At 47.4% G+C, this 21759-nt stretch overlaps 1 protein-coding gene across 4 annotated transcripts in view; it reads left to right on the top strand.

The window, feature by feature from the left end:
- Positions 1 to 21759, top strand: part of SCML2 (Scm polycomb group protein like 2) — a 148042-nt gene that overhangs the window by 41871 nt on the left and 84412 nt on the right. For all 4 annotated transcript variants that reach the window (XM_048862159.2, XM_048862176.2, XM_048862167.2 and 1 more), the window contains exon 4: positions 10876 to 10946. In XM_048862159.2, the coding sequence (XP_048718116.1) occupies positions 10876 to 10946 (71 nt within the window). The remainder of the gene's footprint in view (positions 1 to 10875; positions 10947 to 21759) is intronic.

The raw sequence follows: 21759 nt of genomic DNA, 5'->3' as shown, positions 1-21759 counted from the left end.
GGAAGATGTGGCTCCACTGTACACAATTCTCTAAGGACAAAGTGACTTTGACCACATGCAAAAGTTTTGTCTAAAGTGGTTTCTCAGTTTCATTTTGAACCAGGTGGTGTATTTACCTGTGTTCTTTTCTAAGCCACATCATCTCCAGAGGAGCAGTGTCTCCATACATTAGATGTCAGTTAATGTCTAGCCTATCTGGACAGGACTAAACCGCTTCATGCTTCACCTGACCTGTGTGTGTGTTGTATGCAGATTGTATGAAGGGGCAAGCAGTCCCTTCATAGATGCTCTCTAAATGAATCCTGTATCAAGACTGAATATGAAATAGTTTCGGCTACACCTCTTCAGAGGGTGTGAGCTCATTCTGTGAGAGCACCACCAATGTCAATAGCATTCCTTAGTGACATCTTGATATTGGATACTTGCAGGTCTGCTGCATGGTCTTCCATACATACATTTGCAAACTATTATGCCATTGCCGCATCTGCCAGAGCGGATGCAAGTTTTGGTAGGGCAATCCTGCAATTCCGGTTTAGGTAGACTCCAAGCCCTACCTACTGGGGTGAATACTGCTTGTGAATTACCTAAGTGGAATACACGGCTGCATCTACTCGAAGAAGAAATGGTTACTTACTGTAACTGTGGTTCTTCAAGATGTGATTCAGATGTGTATTCCTGACCCAGCCTCTGTCCCCTATGTATCGGCGTCTAGTCTCTGGGTGTTTGCGAAGGAACTGAGGAGGATTGTGGTGGCACAGCCTCAGATAGCCAGGGGAAGGGCTATGGTCACAAGGCATGAGCGCTGCTCCTCTACCGGTACTGCTTGGCAAAATTCTCTGGCTTCGGTGCACTGGGCATGCACACACCTAAATGGAATACACATCTACATCACATCTCCAAGAAAACCACAGTTATAATAAGTAATTGTTTCTTCTGCTTGCCCAGAGTGGGAGGTGGCTAAGGAGACAACTTTTATCCCTCCTGCTATTGGCATTTGAATAATGCCTGTCTCTCCTTTCATGACCACATTCTAACTACCCAGCCGCTACTGAGCGCACTCTTTAGTGCTGCAAAGGTAACCCATATGTCAGAGGTAGGGTGATCACAGGGTACTGGACTTAGTCATGAGAGCTAGTTTCCACTATGCCATAGACCAACTTCATGATCCTGGGCAAGTCACTTCACCTCTCTATCTCCATTTACCCATCTATAATACTAGGGTAGTAATATCCTTCAATGTAAAGTTCTTTGAGGTTTATGGATGAAAACTGTTGCTTGTTCGACTAGAAGAGAGACAGGGAGCCACTCTTAGTGCCAGCTGAACACAGTGGCCTTAGAATGCAGAGTGCCTCTGCACTGGGAGCCCCTTGGTCTTGTGGTAGGACTGCAGGAGACTTGCCAGTTAAGACTGGAAGTTGAAGAGGAGGTGAAACTTGGAGCTGTGGGTAAGAGGAATGAGGAGAGTAAAAGGACTGAAGGAGGGAAGGAAGGTATGGTAAATCTTGTTATGGGGAGAAGGGTTCCAGTAAAATGATGGGGGAGGATATTTGGGAGTGGGAGGACTTAGGATAATGTACAAGGGAAGGAAAATATTTGCGTTATGAGGATTATTTTTTTCATATTTTAACTCACCCGTTTGCAAGAGTATATGAGGCTATCAACTCATCAAGCAAAATTAGAACTAAACCCCAGGATTGATAAGGAGAGGGTGGGCTGAAGAGTGAAAAACAGGATATTGAAAGCATGCGGCTCCCAGCGGTCTGCACAGGAAGGAGAGAAGACTTGAAGAACAAGCAAGCAGTGGCCATCCTGGAAGGAAGAGTGAGTGAAGTTTCAGCCTTCATTAAGGCTGCTTGCATATCTGTAGCCGCACTCTACTAAAAAAATGAGGTTGAATCTAAAGAGAAATGTATGGGTTTGGATACGTTTGAATTTAAGCCACTTTGATGTGTCCTTTACCAGCAGCCATTGGTGTGCAAGATGATGAGGAGCTCTGTGTATCACCAAAGTAGGGAAATAAGTCTACATAAAATCCATACTTGTAAAATTTGAGGACACCTTACTTCTAAACTCAGTGTGTCTGAGGGGGAATACAACTTTTAGAGCTGGAGGGGTGGGATGTTAGGAGGGGTGTTTGGGATGAGAGCAGAGAGACAGAAGGGAACAGTTGTAGATCCTAATGTGCCCCAAAAGATGGAGGTTTACAGCTTCCTGCTCTGAAAAGACCTATGCCAGCCTTGAAGAAAGCACCAGCTACTTGTAGTAGTCAACTGAGCAGAAGAAATCCAGAGAGAACCTTTAAGGAGCCATGCCAGCCCAGAGGAAAGAGCTCAGATGGGTCAGTTTGGGGACACAGCCATGTGCCAGAAATCTAGAATGAGCCTGTGGAAAAATAGAAACTGGCTGAAAGCCTGAACCTAGATAGTGGGGCTCAATCTGCTAAACACCAACTAGGCAGGGGGAAGCTTTGAGAGAGAGCAACTGAATTCTAATGCAAGAACTCATATTGTGGGTGTTTGGTTTTATACAGTGGTGGGCAGGCTTAATAATAAATATAATCTGTCAATTTAATGTATTGTACATAAACTAGATCTTTGAATCTGTATTCAGAACTAGTCTTAGTTTAATTTGTGGTGTTCTGATAAGAATTAAATGTTGCATCTGAGGGTTCAAGGAAACCATGAAAAACAAGTTTGCTATGTAAATATCTGTAAAATGTAATAGAAAGTAAATAATTGAACCACGGCCAGTGGATCTGCAGGGGCAGCACCTTTGGGCATGGGCAGCACACACTGCGCAGAGCCCCCTGTGCATCTCCACCTAGGGGCCAGACATGCCGGCCGCTTCCGGGAGCAGTGTGGAGTGGCCGCGCCGCCAACTGGGAGCTGGCCAGAGCCCACATCCCCTGCCCCAGGTCAGAACCCCCTGCTGCACCCTAACTCCCTCCCAGACCCCGCACCCCATCCCTCAGCCCCCTGCTGCACGCTAACTCCTTCCCAGACCCCGCATCCCATCCTTCAGGCCCCTCCTGCACCCAACTCCCTCCCTTACCATGCACCCCATCCCTCAGCCCCCTCCTGCACCCCAGCTCCCTCCCAGATCCCACACCCCATCCCTCAGCCCCATCCTGCACCCTAACTCCCTCCCAGATCCCGCACCCTTACCCGCACCCCAACCCTCAGCCCCCTGCTGCACCCTAACTCCCTCCCAGACCCCGCATCCCATCCCTCAGGCCCCTCCTGCACCCAACTCCCTCCCATCCCCCCCGCATCCTATCCCTCAGGCCCCTCCTGCACCCAACTCCCTCCCTTACCATGCACCCCATTCCTCAGCTCCCTCCTGCACCCCAGCTCCCTCCCAGATCCCGCACCCCATCCCTCAGCCCCCTCCTGCACCCCAGCTCCCTCCCAGATCCCGCACCCCATCCCTCAGCCCCCTCCTGCACCCTAACTCCCTCCCAGACCCCGCATCCCATCCCTCAGGCCCCTCCTGCACCCTAACTCCTTCCCAGATCCCGCACCCCTACCACGCACCCTAACTCCCTCAGCCCCCTGCTGCACCCTAACCCCCCCGCACCCGTACCACGCACCCCATCCCTCAGCCCCCTCCTGCATCCTAACTCCCTCCCAGACCCCGTACCTCTAGCCCTGAACCCCCTCCTGCACCAACTTCCTCCCAGACCCAGCGCCCTGTCCTCATCCCAACCCCTTGCCCCAGCCCTGAGCCCCTTCCCACACCCTGAACCCCTCATTTCTGGCCCCACCCCACAGCCTAGGGGAAGCCCCAAGCCTCCACACATTCACACACCCCCGGCAGGGCTGGAGCCGGGAGCACTGGCTCACCCTGCTTCGAGGGGAAGCCGTGAGCTGCTGCACCCCCCTGCAGGGCTGTGTGGCCCGCGATTGATTTTTGTCTGTGTGTCAATGGCCCCTGACAGAAAAAAGGTTTCCCACCCCTGGCCTAAACCTTTGAAAGGGTACTAATAGCGGTACTGGCTAAATCAGTAGTACACTACATTTGTTTTCTTATTTTCTCTGGTAATTCAGTCTAAAATTACATGTGTCTTGAATTGGGGTAATATAAAAGGAAAAATTTTAATATTTAATAGTTTGCTGTGAGCTAATTTTCCTGTAGGTTGCAGTTTTATTCCACCTCCATTCCTGAAATTCTCTCCAATACTAGAGCCTCAGATGGGTGTGTATGTTCAGAAAACTGCATTGGTTTCTTTTATCTACAAATGATCTTTCACTGGATATAGAGAAGCTTTTTTTGTTAAGAGCATTATTTTTCCATGTGACTGTTTCCATAGACACACACGTCCCCTTTCTGCCATTTCATATTCTCTTCATGAAATAAATTGCAGAATATTAAGTATTAGTTGTGAATGAGTTTTGCTTTAATTTACCTCAGTTTTGATCTATGCTCACAAGTGAAAGAAACCTAATGCAAACTTCAGACTGTGAGGAAAGGGGTTTATAGATAGATCCAGCTATTCAGGTAGATGATCTGCAGGTTAATGAAACTGCAGACGCCCTCAATGGCCAGTGAAAGTGCTCTTTCTTGTAGCTACCTGTGTAGTTTTCTGCTTATTTGGCCTTATTTTGTTTACTTACTGTAAACATGATCACCTGAGGAAAAGACCTTTTTTGGCTCCCTCATTTTGCTGCTGAGTCATCCCATCAATTTACAGCTGCTGCAGCTGAGATCATTTGGGAAGTGCTGACTATGCAGAGATAATATCTTGAGGATGTTAGCCAAGGCCTTTCCTATCAAAGGCTAGTGCTTCTGGAATATTCTCCCATGGGACAGTCATTGATGAACATCTCTGGTATCTTTCAGTGCAACACTGTTTTCCTTCTTTAAATGAAGCTGTATGCTTAATGTTTTGTTATAAATGTAGCCAAATAACTTTATTGATGCCCATTCCCAAAAGACAATTCGATTTGATTTTACTATCTGCCTAAAACTAAGATTTTTTTTTTGATGCAAACACGATGAAAGCTATTGTTTGTTGAGCCACTGGGTGGCATCATTACACCATTTATGTTCTCATTTCAACTTTGATTATGAAGAGGTGATGGACAAGATGACTGTTGCTTCTCTTTCCTGTTTTTAGATACATCAACTTAAAGATTGTAGACAATTTCACTGTAGAAGCAAAATGTGGGCTGTACTATTTTAGTTCTTATCTTTTCTTGTGACTTAAGCCATGCTTATTTGGATCATTGGCCATATAGTATTTTATATTGATTGATTAACTCATATAACTGTACATTTTTGTAGCCTTTTGAACAGCAGTCTAAAAATAAGTGAAGAATTTGCAAAGACTGTTGATGTATGAGGTGTCATTTGATTTTATTGCTAAGCCCTGGTCTACACTAGGACTTTAGGTCAAATTTAGCAGCATTAAATCGATGTAAACCTGCACCTGTCCACACGATGAAGCCCTTTATTTCGACTTAAAGGGCTCTTAAAATCGATTTCCTTACTCCACCCCGACAAGTGGATTAGCGCTTAAATCGGCCTTGCCGGCTTGAATTTGGGGTACTGTGGACACAATTCGATGGTATTGACCTCCAGGAGCTATCCCAGAGTGCTCCATTGTGACCGCTCTGGACAGCACTCTCAACTCAGATGCACTGGCCAGGTAGACAGGAAAAGAACCGCGAACTTTTGAATCTCATTTCCTGTTTGGCCAGCGTGGCAAGCTGCAGGTGACCATGCAGAGCTCATCAGCACAGGTGACCATGATGGAGTCCCAGAATCGCAAAAGAGCTCCAGCATGGACCGAACAGGAGGTACGGGATCTGATCGCTGTATGGGGAGAGGAATCCGTGCTATCAGAACTCCGTTCCAGTTTTCGAAATGCCAAAACCTTTGTCAAAATCTCCCAGGGCATGAAGGACAGAGGCCATAACAGGGACCCGAAGCAGTGCCGCGTGAAACTGAAGGAGCTGAGGCAAGCCTACCAGAAAACCAGAGAGGTGAACGGCCGCTCCGGGTCAGAGCCCCAAACATGCCACTTCTATGATGAGCTGCATGCCATTTTAGGGGGTTCAGCCACCACTACCCCAGCCGTGTTGTTTGACTCCTTCAATGGAGATGGAGGCAACACGGAAGCAGGTTTTGGGGACGAAGAAGATGATGATGAGGTTGTAGATAGCTCACAGCAAGCAAGCGGAGAAACCGGTTTTCCCAACAGCCAGGAACTGTTTCTCACCCTGGACCTGGAGCCAGTACCCCCCGAACCCACCCAAGGCTGCCTCCCGGACCCGGCAGGCAGAGAAGGGACCTCCAGTGAGTGTTCCTTTTAAAATACTACACATGGTTTAAAAGCAAGCATGTGAAAGGATTCATTTGCCCTGGCATTTGTGGCTCTCCTGGATATACTCCCAAAGCCTTTGCAAAAGGTTTCTGGGGAGGGCAGCCTTATTGCGTCCTTCATGGTAGGACACTTTACCACTCCAGGCCAGTAACACGTACTCGGAAATCATTGTACAACAAAGCATTGCAGTGTATGTTTGCTGGCGTTCAAACAACATCCGTTCTTTATCTCTCTGTGTTATCCTCAGGAGAGTGAGATATAATTCATGGTCACCTGGTTGAAATAGAGTGCTTTTCTTCAGGGGACACTCAGAGGAGCCCATTCCTGCTGGTCTGTTTGCCTGTGGCTAAACAGAAATGTTCCCCGCTGTTAGCCACAGGGAGGGGGGAGGGTTGAGGTGGTAGCCACGCAGTGGGGGGAGGCAAAATGCAACCTTGTAACGAAAGCACATGTGCTATGTATGTAATGTTAACAGCAAGGTTTACCCTGAAAGAGTGTAGCCACTGTTTTATAAAATGTGTCTTTTTAAATACTGCTGTCCCTTTTTTTCTCCACCAGCTGCATGTGTTTCAATGATCACAGGATCTTCTCCTTCCCAGAGGCTAGTGAAGCTTAGAAAGAAAAAAAAAACGCACTCGAGATGAAATGTTCTCCGAGCTCATGCTGTCCTCCCACACTGACAGAGCACAGACGAATGCGTGGAGGCAAATAATGTCAGAGTGCAGGAAAGCACAAAATGACTGGGAGGAGAGGTGGCGGGCTGAAGAGAGTAAGTGGCAGGCTGAAGACAGGGCTGAAGCTCAAATGTGGTGGCAGCGTGATGAGAGGAGGCAGGATTCAATGCTGAGGCTGCTGGAGGACCAAACCGGTATGCTCCAGTGTATGGTTGAGCTGCAGCAAAGGCAGCTGGAGCACAGACTGCTACTACAGCCCCTGTGTAACCAACCGCCCTCCTCCCCAGGTTCCATAGCCTCCACACCCAGACGCCCAAGAACGCGGTGGGGGGGCCACCAGCCAACCAGCCACTCCGCCACACAGGATTGCCCCAAAAAAAGAAGGCTGGCATTCAATAAATTTTAAAGTTGTAACCTTTTAAAGTGCTTTGTGGCATTTTCCTTCCCTCCTCTACCACCCCTCCTGGGCTACCTTGGTAGTCATCCCCCTATTTGTGTGATGAATGAATAACGAATGCATGAATGTGAAGCAACAATGACTTTATTGCCTCTGCAAGCGGTGATCGAAGGGAGGAGGGGAGGGTGGTTAGCTTACAGGGAAGTAGAGTGAACCAAGGGGCGGGGGGGTTCATCAAGGAGAAACAAACAGAACTTTCACACCGTAGCCTGGCCAGTCATGAAACTAGTTTTCAAAGCTTCTCTGATGCGTACCGCGCCCTCCTGTGCTCTTCTAACCGCCCTGGTGTCTGGCTGCGCGTAACCAGCAGCCAGGCGATTTGCCTCAACCTCCCACCCCAGCATAAACGTCTCCCCCTTACTCTCACAGATATTGTGGAGCACACAGCAAGCAGTAATAACAGTGGGAATATTGGTTTCGCTGAGGTCTAAGCGAGTCAGTAAACTGCGCCAGGCGCCTTTAAACGTCCAAATGCACATTCTACCACCATTCTGCACTTGCTCAGCCTGTAGTTGAACAGCTCCTGACTACTGTCCAGGCTGCCTGTGTACGGACTCATGAGCCAGGGCATTAAGGGGTAGGCTGGGTCCCCAAGGATACATATAGGCATTTCAACATCCCCAACAGTTATTTTCTGGTCTGGGAATAAAGTCCCTTCCTGCAGCTTTTGAAACAGACCAGAGTTCCTGAAGATGCGAGCGTCATGTACCTTTCCCGGCCATCCCACGTTGATGTTGGTGAAACGTCCCTTGTGATCCACCAGAGCTTGCAGCACTATTGAAAAGTACTCCTTGCAGTCTATGTACTCGGCGGCTTGGTGCTCCAGTGCCAAGATAGGGATATGGGTTCCGTCTATTGCCCCACCACCGTTAGGGAATCCCATTGCAGCAAAGCCATCCACTATGACCTGCACATTTCCCAGGGTCACTACCCTTGATATCAGCAGATCTTTGATTGCGTGGGCTACTTGCATCACAGCAGCCCCAACAGTAGATTTGCCCACTCCAAATTGATTCCCAACTGACCGGTAGCTGTCTGGCGTTGCAAGCTTCCAGAGGGCTATCGCCACTCGCTTCTCAACTATGAGGGCTGCTCTCATCTTGGTATTCATGCGTCTCAGGGCAGGGGAAAGCAAGTCACAAAGTTCCATGAAAATGCCCTCACGCATGCGAAATTTTCGCAGCCACTGGGAATCATCCCAGACCCGCAACACTATGCGGTCCCACCAGTCTGTGCTTGTTTCCCGAGCCCAGAATCGGCGTTCCACAGCATGAACCTGCCCCATTAGCGCCATGATGCATGCATTGGCAGGGCCCATGTTTTCAGAGAAATCTGTGTCCATGTCCTGATCACTCACGTGCCTGCGCTGACGTCGCCTCCTCGCCCGGTATCGCTTTGCCAGGTTCTGGTGCTGCATATACTGCTGGATTATGCGTGTGGTGTTTAATGTGCTCCTAATTGCCAAAGTGAGCTGAGCGGCCTCCATGCTTGCCTTGGTATGGCGTCCGCACAGAAAAAAGGCGCGGAACGATTGTCTGCTGTTGCTCTGACGGAGGGAGGGGCGACTGACGACACGGCTTACAGGGTTGGCTTCAGGGAGCTAAAATCAACAAAGGGGGTGGCTTTACATCAAGGAGTATTTCAGGCAGGACTTCACGGAGGGTTCCAATAAGAAATGGTGCACCTAAGTTATTGTTCTTATTGGAACAAGGAGGTTAGCCTGGCCTCTGATTGATACATGGCTAGATTTACCTCGCTGCACCTTCTCTGTGAGTGACTGCAGTGTGACCTAGAGGAATGAGTCCCCTAGACGGGGGAGGAGGCAAATGAGTACAAAACAAATCTGGTCTGTTTCTTGTTTTGATCCACTCCATCTATCTTTTACATCTTTGGCTGGCAGCAGACGGTGCAGAAGGACTGCATGCCATCCTCATCTCTTGCCTGCCCGGCAGAAGATGGTACAGTACGACTGCTAGCCATCCTCATCACTTGCCTGCCCGGCAGAAATGGTACAGTACGACTGCTAGCAATCCGTATTGCCTGCCTGCTCACCATAAGACGGTTCAATAGGACTGACTGCAGGACTAAAGAGAATGACCTGGTCAAGTCACTCCAAATTTAGTCCCTGCGCCCATGTCTGCCCAGGCGCTCCCAGCCGATGAGGCCAGGAGCACCTCAGACACGACGAGGATGGCTACCAGTCGTACTGCACCGTCTGCTGCCAGAAGGCAATGGGTTGCTGCTACTGTGTAGCAATGCCGTACCGCGTCTGCCAGCACCCAGGAGACATACGGTGACGGTTACCTGAGCAGGCTCCATGCTTGCCGTGGTATGGCGTCTGCACAGGTAACTCAGGAAAAAAGGCGCGAAATGATTGTCTGCCCTTGCTTTCACGGAGGGAGGGAGGGAGGGAGGGAATGGGGGCCTGACGATATGTACCCAGAACCACCCGTGACAATGTTTTAGCCCCATCAGGCATTGGGATCTCAATCCAGAATTCCAATGGGCAGCGGAGACTGCGGGAACTGTGGGATAGCTACCCACAGTGCAACGCTCTGGAAGTCGACACTTGCCTCGGTACTGTGGAAGCACTCCGCCAAGTTAATGCACTTAATGCACTTAGAGCATTTTCTGTGGGGACACACACACTCGAATATATAAAACCGATTTCTAAAAAACCAACTTCTATAAATTCGACCTTATTCCGTAGTGTAGACATACCCTAAGTGTTAAGGCAAAATATTTGCATATTTGGTTGGAAAGGCAGTCTTGTCTAGATCAAATGTAGGACAGGGAGCCAGAAATTCATGGGTTCTAGTTGTGGAGCTAGGGTCATATTCACAGATTGCACTAAACCCCAAACCCGTCCTGGTTTGTAATGGAGTCAAGATACTAGTTGGGTCTTCTGCACAAGCCGTCATGACGCGCACACACTTTATTAAAAGTGCTTACATGGTCCTGGATATAGAGTATATGACTCTCTCAATCTTTAACATATTTATCCTCACTCCTGCAGCATAGGACATGCTATTATTCTCGTTTTACAGATATGGAACTGAGGCACAAAGGCTTGCACAAGGTCACACAGGAAGTCTGGTGGAGCAGCACATGGAATCCCGCTCTAGTGATTCCCAGCCTAGCATCCTAACGACTGAACCATCCTTCCTCACTACTGATGAAATATGTTGAAACTGTGTACTGAGTCTGTCTGTGGTGTGTCTTTCCTATGGATTAACAAAGTTTTTAAAGTCTCTCAAAGGCTGTCAATCTCGTGGCTTTCACACAAGAGGAATTCGCTTTTTAGAACTTATTTTAAAAAGGCTAGAATTAGCTCACCTAAACAGCTGTTTTCCCCCTAAAAGTTTGCTCAATACATTCCCTTAAAAGTTGTCTAACCTTTTTATTTTTATCTCTTCTAGAACACTTTAAGTGGGATAATTACTTGAAAGAGACTGGATCGCTAGCTGCTCCTCCACATTGTTTCAGACAGGTACACTAAATTCTTTTGTGTGTGTGTGTGTTAAGGGCCCCAATAACAAGCTTTATATTAAGGGTGTCTACGGCTTCCCTTTGTAACCCCCTGTTCTCATTTGCTTATAACTTTGGCAAACCTTAACCATTTAAGCTGAAGTTTTCTGTGCTTGGTCTCTGCCGCAAGTCAAATTTTCTTTGAAAGGTTGATCAAAAATATTGCAGCTGTCTTTCAAGAACAAGGCTAGTGGAAAAATAAGGAATCCTGTCAATGCTTAAAATTTTTACAACTCTCTTTTGAACAGCTTTAGCATGTCTCTCCATGGTTTAGAGCAAGAATTTGAAATGTGGCTGAGGATCTGAGTGTAGTGCCTTTTGCCACCCTTTGCCCAAATTCCTCATTTGCCCATCTATAGTAGAACGTATTTAGCACTTGTCCCTTAATTTTCTGAACCTTCCAACTGCACTGTGCTGGCTTCCAGCACTCCGAGTCTCCAGCATCATTCTCAAGTAGCCATACAGAATTGAACCTCTGAACAGGAGACAAACAGCCTGGTGGCTGCTGCAGCTTTTCCCCCAACAGACTTAACAAGCGTTGGTATAAGAACATAGCAACCAATATAAATTATTAAAATAACTAACTGAAATCTTTTGCAAAAAGAAAAGGAGTACTTGTGGCACCTTAGAGACTAACCAATTTATTTGAGCATAAGCTTTCGTGAGCTACAGCTCACTTCATCAGATGCATACTGTGGAAACTGCAGAAGACATTATATACACAGAGACCATAGAACAATACCTTCTCCCACCCCGCTCTCCTGCTGGTAATAGCTTATCTAAAGTGATCACTCTGCTTATAATGTGTATGATAATCAAGCTGGGCCATTTCCAGCACATATCCAGGTTTTCTCACCCTCCCCCCCCCCCCCCCCCCCAACTCACTCTCCTGCTGGTAATAGCCCATCAAAAGTGACCACTCTCTTTACAATGTGTATGATAATCAAGGTGGGCCATTTCCAGCACAAATCCAGGTCCCCCTCCCCCCCCCCAAAAAAGACACACACACACACAAACTCACTCTCCTGCTGGTAATAGCTTATCCAAAGTGACCACTCTCCCTACAATGTGTATGACAATCAAGGTAGGCCATTTCCAGCACAAATCCAGGTTTTCTCACCACCACCACCCCCCACACACACACAAACTCACTCTCCTGTTGGCAATAGCTCATCCAGACTGACCACTCTCCTTACAATGTGTATGATAATCAAGGTGGGCCATTTCCAGCATAAATCCAAGTTTAACCAGAACGTCGGGGGGGGGGTTTTGTGTGTAGGAAAAAACAAGAGGAAATAGGCTACCTTGCATAATGACTTAGCCACTCCCAGTCTCTGGGGGTCTCCCATTCTGGGAGTGGCTAAGTCATTATGCAAGGTAGCCTATTTCCCCTTGTTTTTTCCTACACACACAACCCCCCCCTACGTTCTGGTTAAACTTGGATTTATGCTGGAAATGGCCCACCTTGATTATCATACACATTGTAAGGAGAGTGATCACTTTAGATAAGCTATTACCAGCAGGAGAGTGGGGTGGGAGAAGGTATTGTTTCATGGTCTCTGTGTATATAATGTCTTCTGCAGTTTCCACAGTATGCATCCGATGAAGTGAGCTGTAGTTCACGAAAGCTTATAGATATTGCTCAAATAAATTGGTTAGTCTCTAAGGTGCCACAAGTACTCCTTTTCTTTTTGCGAATACAGACTAACACGGCTGTTACTCTGAAACCTGAAATCTTTTGTTTTGTTTTTGTACCCTTAAGAACTGTCTCTAAGAAATTTAATTAAAATTGCATTACAGGAAGTTTGAGAATTTTGTTGTACATATCTCAATTAAACATTGCAACAACACATAAGTGTATCCGTTCTGATTACTGGAAAGGGTCATGCCAATCTTGTATTTTGGAAATTAAGCCCATATTGAAGTGTCATAAAAGGTAATCAATAAAACATATCATGGAGTTGTCTCTCTTGCTTTTTTTGTTGGGGAGAAAATAATTTTATCCATCCTTCCAATGTTAAAGTTTCAGAAATGTTTCCAGTGAGAGAACTCAGGCTTTGATGTATTCTAATTTTTGCTGTGTTTATTTCTTTGGAGTTCAACGGTGTTTTAATGCTCTTGCTCATCTGTCAGCTTAAGCTCAGCCTATGAGGCCACTGAAGTCCAAGGCATGCCATTCTCATTTCCCTCTTTCTTCTCCCAGACAGCTTGTTCACAGCTCAGAGTATTAAAGTAAGTAAATGGATATTAAGCCTTTATACAGTATCCTTTGGCCTCTCAGGACCAAACTCTTACCTCTCGTTAAGGATTTCACAGCCGTCCTTCCTGTGGCTGTGCCAGGGCTCAAACCAGTTTACTCGCTCACCAGGAGGCAGGAAAGGGCAGAGTTCAGAGTCCCTGTCCAAAATCTGGGCCTACTATAGGGAGAATGGGCTCTGCACATCTGTTCTCCTCACAGAAGTGTGAAATGACCTTTTATCTTAATGAGATGTTCTGAATAAGAACACCTTGTGGAGATGAATAGGGCCTGAAACAATAGCTATGAGATATGTGACCAGCTCCATGTCAGTAGGTGTGCTCAAATCCCCCAGTGTCTCCCCCCCCAGCCATAGTGCTTGTGAGCGTATGCCATGCATGAAACATGCCTGTTCTCAACTCCTCACCCCGTCTCAGCACTGTGTGCTTGGTGCATGCTCCGAGCATGGCTGTTCTCAGCTCCATTCCAGAGAGCAGGCTCCCCAGATCCCAGCTCACACAGAAGGGGGCATGGAGAAGGGCTCAGGGACCCCCCCCCCCATGAGAGGTACGACTCCCCCGGTGATATCTCATGGGGGCAGAGGGAGAAGAGATAGCATTCAGGCTGAAAGGAGAGAGATGTCAGCAACCATTCTCACATCTGCGTAGATCACAGCTCGCTGCTCCAGGCCAATGGGGGCTGTGGGAAGCGGCGCGGGCCGAGGAATGTGCTGGTCGCCCTTTCCGCAGCCCCCATTGGCCTGACGCAGCGAACCACGGCCAGTGGGAGCTGTGCTCGGCCGAACCTGCGGATGCGGCAGGTAAACAAACCGGCCCGGCCCTCCAGGGGCTTTCCCTGAACAAGCGGCGGACTGGCTTTGAGAACCACTGGCGTAGAGCATGTGTGAATTCTTCTTTGAGTAGTGTCCCTATGGGTGCTCTACTGTAGGTGTGCTTGAACTCCTGCGTTGCTGACTGGAGAACTTTGATAGTAGTCAGGTTTCAGAGTAACAGCCGTGTTAGTCTGTATTCGCAAAAAGAAAAGGAGTACTTGTGGCACCTTAGAGACTAACCAATTTATTTGAGCATGAGCTTTCGTGAGTTACATCTGATGAAGTGAGCTGTAGCTCACGAAAGCTCATGCTCAAATAAATTGGTTAGTCTCTAAGGTGCCACAAGTCCTCCTTTTCTTTTTGATAGTAGTGTCTCTTAGGCCTGCGCATGTGCTGTCTTCCCTCATGCTGCACCATGAGGCTAGCCTGTGCTCATAGGCTAACCCCCCTCAGTTCCTTCTCAACTGCCCCTGGCTAAAGACAGAGCTACTTGCAGTCCATTAGGATCATGCTCTAGTCGCATTTATATAGTTAGTTTGTTGGTATACTGTAGTTGTAAGTCGTTCTTTACTCTTTCATTTTATCCACTAAAAAATAAAAACAAAATCCACAAACTTTATTTTCCTACTTTTCTCCCTGCTGGGGACCCTTCCCCGCAGCAGGCATGCCTGGTTCAGCAGGCTTTAAGAAGTGCCTCTCTCACAAAGAGGCAATTCTGATTGCAGACAAGCACTCCCACGGCATTCGCTGCCTCAGGGAGGGCCGCATCTAGCAAAAGTGTGGTCTTTGTCAGCAACTCTGGCCACATTCCTGTAAGGACAGAGAGCTCAGGCAGAAGATCATCTTCATGGAGGCAGCTCTCAGACCCTCGCAGGACCTACGCTGCGAGTCCGCAGGTGGACATGAGTCTTCCCCACAGCCCTATACATCTAATGGCTGTGGATCGAAGAAACAGACTGCTGATGCCCTCATAAGTTATCTAAGAGGAGAGTGGGAAGACTCCAAAAGGAGCCTCCAGATAGCTGTAAGTGATCTCCATCTCACTCAGTATCTTTGGCACTGTCGGCACCGAGACCCTCACAGTCTGGTACCCTTAGCCCATGGAAACTGTCAGCAGTTAGTACTGTTGACATGCCCCTGGACCCAAAGGGCACGGGCACTGAGTCATCAGCACTGACAGACAGGAATAAGTATTCCGCTATAAAGGTACTACTAGTCCGTGAATCATCATCAGTACCAACATTGACACCACCTCCAGCAACGGAGCGGCCAGTACAGACAAGATCCCTGCCCCACCCCACCCCATACCAACACCGGGGCGATCAGTACTGGCAGAATTCTTCCATTCCAGTGACCTCTGTATACCGGAAGTACTGGGGTCTCCGCTTCTCGATACCAGGACCTCTGCACCAAGTCTTTGCTTGGCATGGGAATTGTCACCACTGCCATGCCACACTCCCCCAGGGGTTGGCAGCACCACATTGCGCAACGGACACTTGACAAAATTAACATACTTAGTGATGGACATTGTGGGGGGTTATGTCATTCAGTCATTCAATTTTTTGAAAAATTACCACGGACCTCAAAATTTTTCCCACGGACACGATGCTGACCCCTGCACTCTCCTACTCTCTAGCAAGAGTTCAGACAGCAAGCCAGAGGAAGAGACGACATAGTACTCCTCTCATGCTCCATATGGTGCTCAATACTAACAAGGCACATACAAGCAGATGGCCCCACAATCATCATTGTGGTACAGCCACCCGTGGATACCGCTGCCGGGCTCTTGCTGCTGCTGCCGCCACCCTGATGCCTCCATTCACACTCTGAAGGATTCCAGGGCTACTTTCTGGTCGTTGGGTAGCTGCATGCCGGGACAAAAGAGATCATTTAGTTCCCAGTCCCAGCATAGACCATATACATCCCAATATCAACCTCAACGCCACTATAAGCCACAAAGAAAAAACGGGAAATTCCCCAAACGCAAATCACTTGGCCTGCAATCTTTGTCATCCCAGCCCTCTTAGTCCAAACACCAGTTTTGATGGGCAGGTCAAGGCGCCACTAGAGTATTCTCTCCGACTGATACAGCTGACCAACGCTTCACACCCGTTTGGCCACTGATTGGCAGTGTTCTCCAGTGCCTAGGAATGCATAATATTGAACCGTGAACTGGGTACTCTATCCATTTTACCTCCCTACCTCCTCCAGAACACCTTTTCCGTTCACTGGCTGGGATGATTTAATTGGGGATGGGTCCTGCTTTTGAGCAGGGGGTTGGACTAGATGACCTCCTGAGGTCCCTTCCAACCCTGATATTCTCTGATTCTATGATTCACGAGCGTATACTACAACAAGAAGTAAATTGTCTGCTCCAGTTAGGAGCCATAGAACCAGTACCTCAACATCTACAAGGAAGAGGGTTCTACTCTTGTTATTTCCTAATACCAAAGAGGAAGGGAGGCTGGAGACCCATACTAGACCTCAGAGCTCTCAGCAAATTTGTCAAGGCTCAAAAAGTCAAGATGGTTACTTTATTGATGATCATTCCAATGTCGGAACAGGGAGACTGGTTTTTGGCCCTGGACCTTCAGGACACACCTTTTCACATCTCAGTCCTACTGACTCTTAGACGATTTCTCAGATTCACCCTGCGACAAGACCACTACCAATACAAAGTGTTCCCCTTCAGGCTATCGTTGGCCCCAAGAGTATTTTCCAAGGTTCTCTCGGCGGTGCCTACTCATTTATGTTCTCAAGGGATAATGATCTACCCTTATCTCGACGATTGCCTACTCAGAGCCAGATCTCTCTGTGAGGCTCACCGAGTAACCAAAGTGACTGTCCTTGTTTACAGGTCTGGTCCAACAGATCAACACCCAGAAGTCAACCCTCACTCCAGTGCAACGGATGGAATTCATAGGGGCTGACCTCGACTCATTTCAGGCCAGAGCCCTCTTGCCTCAACACAGATTCCTGTCCTTAGCCACGCTTATAGACACTGTTTAAAGCAGCCTGCAAATATCAGCCAGACTCTGCCTCCAACTCCTGGGGCACATGGCAGTGAGCACGGTGTTAGGCTTCACATGTGATGCCTCCAAATGTGGTTCTGCAGACCAAACAGGGACAGGCTGGACAAATCCCTGTGGCCTCGCACCAGGGTCAAAAACTCCCTAGACTGGTGGAAGAGCCCAAGCAACGTTTGCAAAGGGATCCCTTTCTCCCAAAGCTCACCATCGTTGCTCCTCACCACTGATGCATCACTTATGGGAGTGGGTGAATCTAAATGGCCTCACAACACAAGTGGTCACATGGCACTCCACTATAATTAACAGCATTAATTTAGTGTCTGATCTTTGTGTATGTCTATTTTGATTTTATTGGCGTATAGTGGCGTGGTAAGGCTGCTATAGTAAAGGTTGCATCAAGATTTCTGTTTAAAGGTCGACTTTTCTCAGTCTTCTAAAATTGAGATGCCTACTCAGATTCCTTTGAAATTTGGTGTACCTCAGGAGGGTACAGGATATGGTTAGTGACTCAAATGTTGGGTCATTTGAGGCAGGGCTTATGGAGATATAAGCCCTGAAAAAGCCATTTTTCAAAAGTTTCTAGATAGTGGAGGTTTTGGGTTTTTGTATGCAGAGCTCGAGATCAAACTGTTGATGTGGTGAGGGTCAAGATGGGCTCAATCTGAGTTTTGCTCAAGGTAATGCATGTGGTACTCACAAAATCTTTGGGGGACCCAAACTTAGAATGATATTTAAGAAAAATTTTTATGGTGTACATGTGCCAATACGGAAACCATTTTATATGCTTTAAAGCTTATAAGTGCTCAAAAATCTGACTAGCCAGAAGTGCCGACTTCCTGAATTCCCGGGGGTGCTCGACCCTGGCTCTGCCTCCGGGCCCACCCTGCTTCTACCTGCACCATTCCGTTCCCTCTCCTGCTTCTTTCTACCCCCGCTCCTCCCCCCCCCAGTGCTTCCTGCATGCTGCTGAACAGCTGATCACCAGTGGGCTGGAGGCGCTGGGGAGAGGGGGAGGAGCTGATCAGCAGGGCCTGCAGGCGGGTGGGAGGCGCTGTGGGGAAGAGGGGGATCTGATCAGGGGGCTGCCGGTGGGTGCTGAGCTCCCATTATTTTCTTCCCATGGGTGCTCCACCCTGGAAAACCCACGGAGTTGGCACCAACGCAACTAGCAACTTTGACTGCTTTGAAATTTGGTTTGCCTTGTATGCAGGTGCAGGATAGTGTTAGCGAGCCAAATTTGGAGTCATTCAACCAAGAGGCTCCTGAGTTACGGTTCTTCTCCCCCCCCACCCCCCGCCACCGTTCCCCCCACCCTCCCCACAAAAAAAAGTTTCCTTCTGCTGCCTTGTACTGTTAAACTGAGACGAAATAATGACTGGATGAATCATGGATCTGGTTGAGATTAATGGCTGTGAACTCACTCTTCAATTAACTTAACTAAGGATAAGTGAATCACAAGTCCAAGCCTAAGACAAAGAGTTTTGGACTGAGTGGCTGGAGGCTGTTATTTGTGAGTCATGGATGGCAATTCTATTTTGGGGGGATTGTAATCAAAGCAGCTAAGGAAAAAATTAGACGTGACTGTATCCTGGGAGGGGGCCAGTTATTAGGGTACAAAAGAGTGGAAGGATGAGGGGGAGGGGTTTGAGGCTGCAGCAAGGAGAAGGGGGATATGGGGTGGGCGCTAACTGGGAATGGGGTAGTAGGGGAATGGAGAGAAGTTGGGGGCTCAGGTGAGATAAGCATGGGGGTTAGGGAGTGGGGGGTATGGGATACTGGGAAGTGGGGAGTGAGTGGCAAGAGGACTTGGAGTATAGGGGCAAAGGCACTTGTCAGCCTCATTCACCCCTTCAGTGTGTGTGCCCATATCTGGGGGGCTTTTGCCCCTCTGGGGGTGTCTGAGTCCCTCTTATGCCCCCTTGGTATGTGTCAGGATCTGGGGGTCCCATGCCCATCTACAAGATTTCCTCCCACCCTCACTTACATGAGTCAGGTTTGGGTGGGGACTCGCTCTTTTATGAGTGTCTGAGGCCCCCTCCCCCAGATCCTGGCTGACGTGGGGGCTGGAAGTTCTGCCCCTTCGTGTGGGAGGCTGAAAACAGGCATACTTCGTGCATATCCCAGGCTCTAAAACCACCAGAAAGGGCATGGGAACACCCACTGAGATGAATGGAGCAGTTAACACATTTGAGTTATCCTTTTAGGTTCTGGTCATCACCACGGGGTGTTCTCATGCTGAGAATATCACATTGAGATGAACGGGCCACTTCACACCTTTCAGAACCTCCTCTGCTGCAGATGGGTGTGTAGAGCAGCTCTTTCCCTCCATCATCCCGCAATCCTTCCTGTTTAAAGGACGATGCTTCTAAATGCTCTAAAATCCTCTTGCTGCTCAGATTTTCCTGAAATTTGTTACACTTTGTGGGAGTGTAGAGTAGGATTAGTGATCAAAATTTGAGGTCATTTGAGCCAACAGTTCTACAGTTGTTAGACCAGAAAAAAATATCCAGTTAATCAAAAAGTTTCCAGGTGGGTTTTTGCACAGCGCTAGAGATCAAACTATTGATACATGATGCAGGTCAAAATTGGTCAATTTTTTTTTAATGTAAGGTAGAGTATGGCATTCACTAAATCTCTGAGGGACCCAAATTGTGAACAGTTAATAAGAACATGTTCACTTCTTCACGTGCATAGGTGTGCAGTCAGGAAGGATTACAATGTACATGCACCAGTGATGGGGAAAAAAAAGAAAATATGAGTGGTTTCCAGGCAGCTACTTTGTACTTGTCTCTGCAGTTTGATGGAATTTGCTGAGGCCATTGCCACTGATCAACTGCCAACTGTAGTTTCTAGTCTGAACCTTTGCATACCTGTCCACTAAAGATTTAATAACTCTTGTTGCTTGCTACACATTGTCTCTCGTATTATATATATTTTTAATTATATGGGGATGTATACTGTGAACACAGCAGAACAGTAAGCAGCCAGTCTAACCAAAATCTTTGTTATGTTGGGTGGGGAGGAGCTGGAGACGGAGGAATGTGTATGTCAGGGCGGGGCGAGGGGGGGAAGAGGATGGGTGTTAGGCAAGCCTTGGATTAGTTATTTAAGTAAATCTGTATTTTACTAGCCCCAGAGGAAGTTGGAGGGGGCAAGTGGCTACTTCCTGATCATGGGGCAGATTAATGTAGTGTTTCCAAAGAGTGTGATGCTGCAATCCATATGTTTATGGAAATATGTTTATAAGTGTGAATATGATGTAACTGGAATATGCTTCATGCAAAAGGTCTCTTGTAAGGTATCATAACAAAGCTTATAATCTACTAGTGTGTTCGTCCTATTTGTATGAATGTATCATTCTTGTATCTGAAGCTAGAAATATGAAGTATTACTCTGAAGTCCTATTGTAATTATTCAAAGTGTGAGCCATTAATGGTGGTTTAGAATCTTGATGGCTCCCATTAATTCGGACAATTGGTTGTAAATGGCTCTGTTTACTTGTAAGCCTTCCTGTATACCTGGGTGCCAGCCAGTGAGTAATGGGGTCTCATAGGACATGTGACCATGTCACCTGGTACTGGAATCCATCTTAAACCTGATCTGTGACAGGTTTAAGATGTGACACATCTGATGAAGTGAGCTGTGGCTCACGAAAGCTCATGCTCAAATAAATTGGTTAGTCTCTAAGGTGCCACAAGTACTCCTTTTCTTTTTTCATCTTAAACCTGGTGCTTTTCCATTTAGAAGGAGGGGTGGGGACCCAGAGACAAAAGATTCCTGTCTTTTGCCAAAGCCATAAAGGGGGTGGAACAGGACAAAGGGGGCTGCCAGTCATGAGAAATCCCCCAGTTACCACCTGAACTGGAACTAACAAGAACTATACTGGGGAAAGGAATGGGCCCAGACTAAGACTAAGTATAGTCTGTGAAAGAAGCTTATTGGAACATCTCTGAGGGTGTATTCCTGTATTCCATTTCTAAAATGTATTAGGCTTAGACTAGAGTGTTTTGTTTTATTTTGCGTGGTAACTTACTTTGTTCTGTCTGTTATTACTTGAAACCACTTAAATCCTACTTTATATACTTAATAAAATCACTTTTTTGTTTATTAATTAACCCAGAGTAAGTGATTAATACCTGGGGGAGCAAACAACTATGCATCTCTCTCTATCAGTATTATAGAGGGTGGACAATTTATGAGCTTACCCTGTATAAGCTTTATACAGAGTAAAACTGATTTATTTGGGGGTTGGATCCCTTTGGGAACTGGGTGTCTGGGTGCTGGAGATAGGTGACTTGCTGAGCAGTTTTTGGTTAAAGTCTGCAGCTCTGGGGGCGTGGACCAGACCTGGATCTGTGTTGCAGCAGACTAGCATGTCTGGCTCAACAAGGCAGGTTTCTGGAGTCTCAAGCTGGCAGTGGAAAACTGGCTCAGAGGTAATTTCAGCATGTCAGGTGACAGTCTCAAGGGGGTTTCTGTGACTGAACCCGTCACAGACAGTATGGAGGTTTGGAGCTGACAGCACAGATACGCTGACCACTGAGGGAAAAGAAATGTGCTGCCAGAATTATCATTGTGTGGATTCTAGGCGATTCCTTGAACATGAGTTTGCAGAAGTTTGTGTGAGAGCCAGGAGTACACCAGGGTAGTCAATTATTTTTTGTCAAGGTCCAAACTT

The sequence above is a fragment of the Caretta caretta genome, chromosome 1 (assembly GCF_965140235.1).
Source record: "Caretta caretta isolate rCarCar2 chromosome 1, rCarCar1.hap1, whole genome shotgun sequence".
NCBI lineage: Eukaryota > Metazoa > Chordata > Testudines > Cheloniidae > Caretta > Caretta caretta.
The sequence above is the reverse complement of the archived record's forward strand: the minus strand, read 5'-3'. Positions and strand labels throughout refer to the sequence as shown.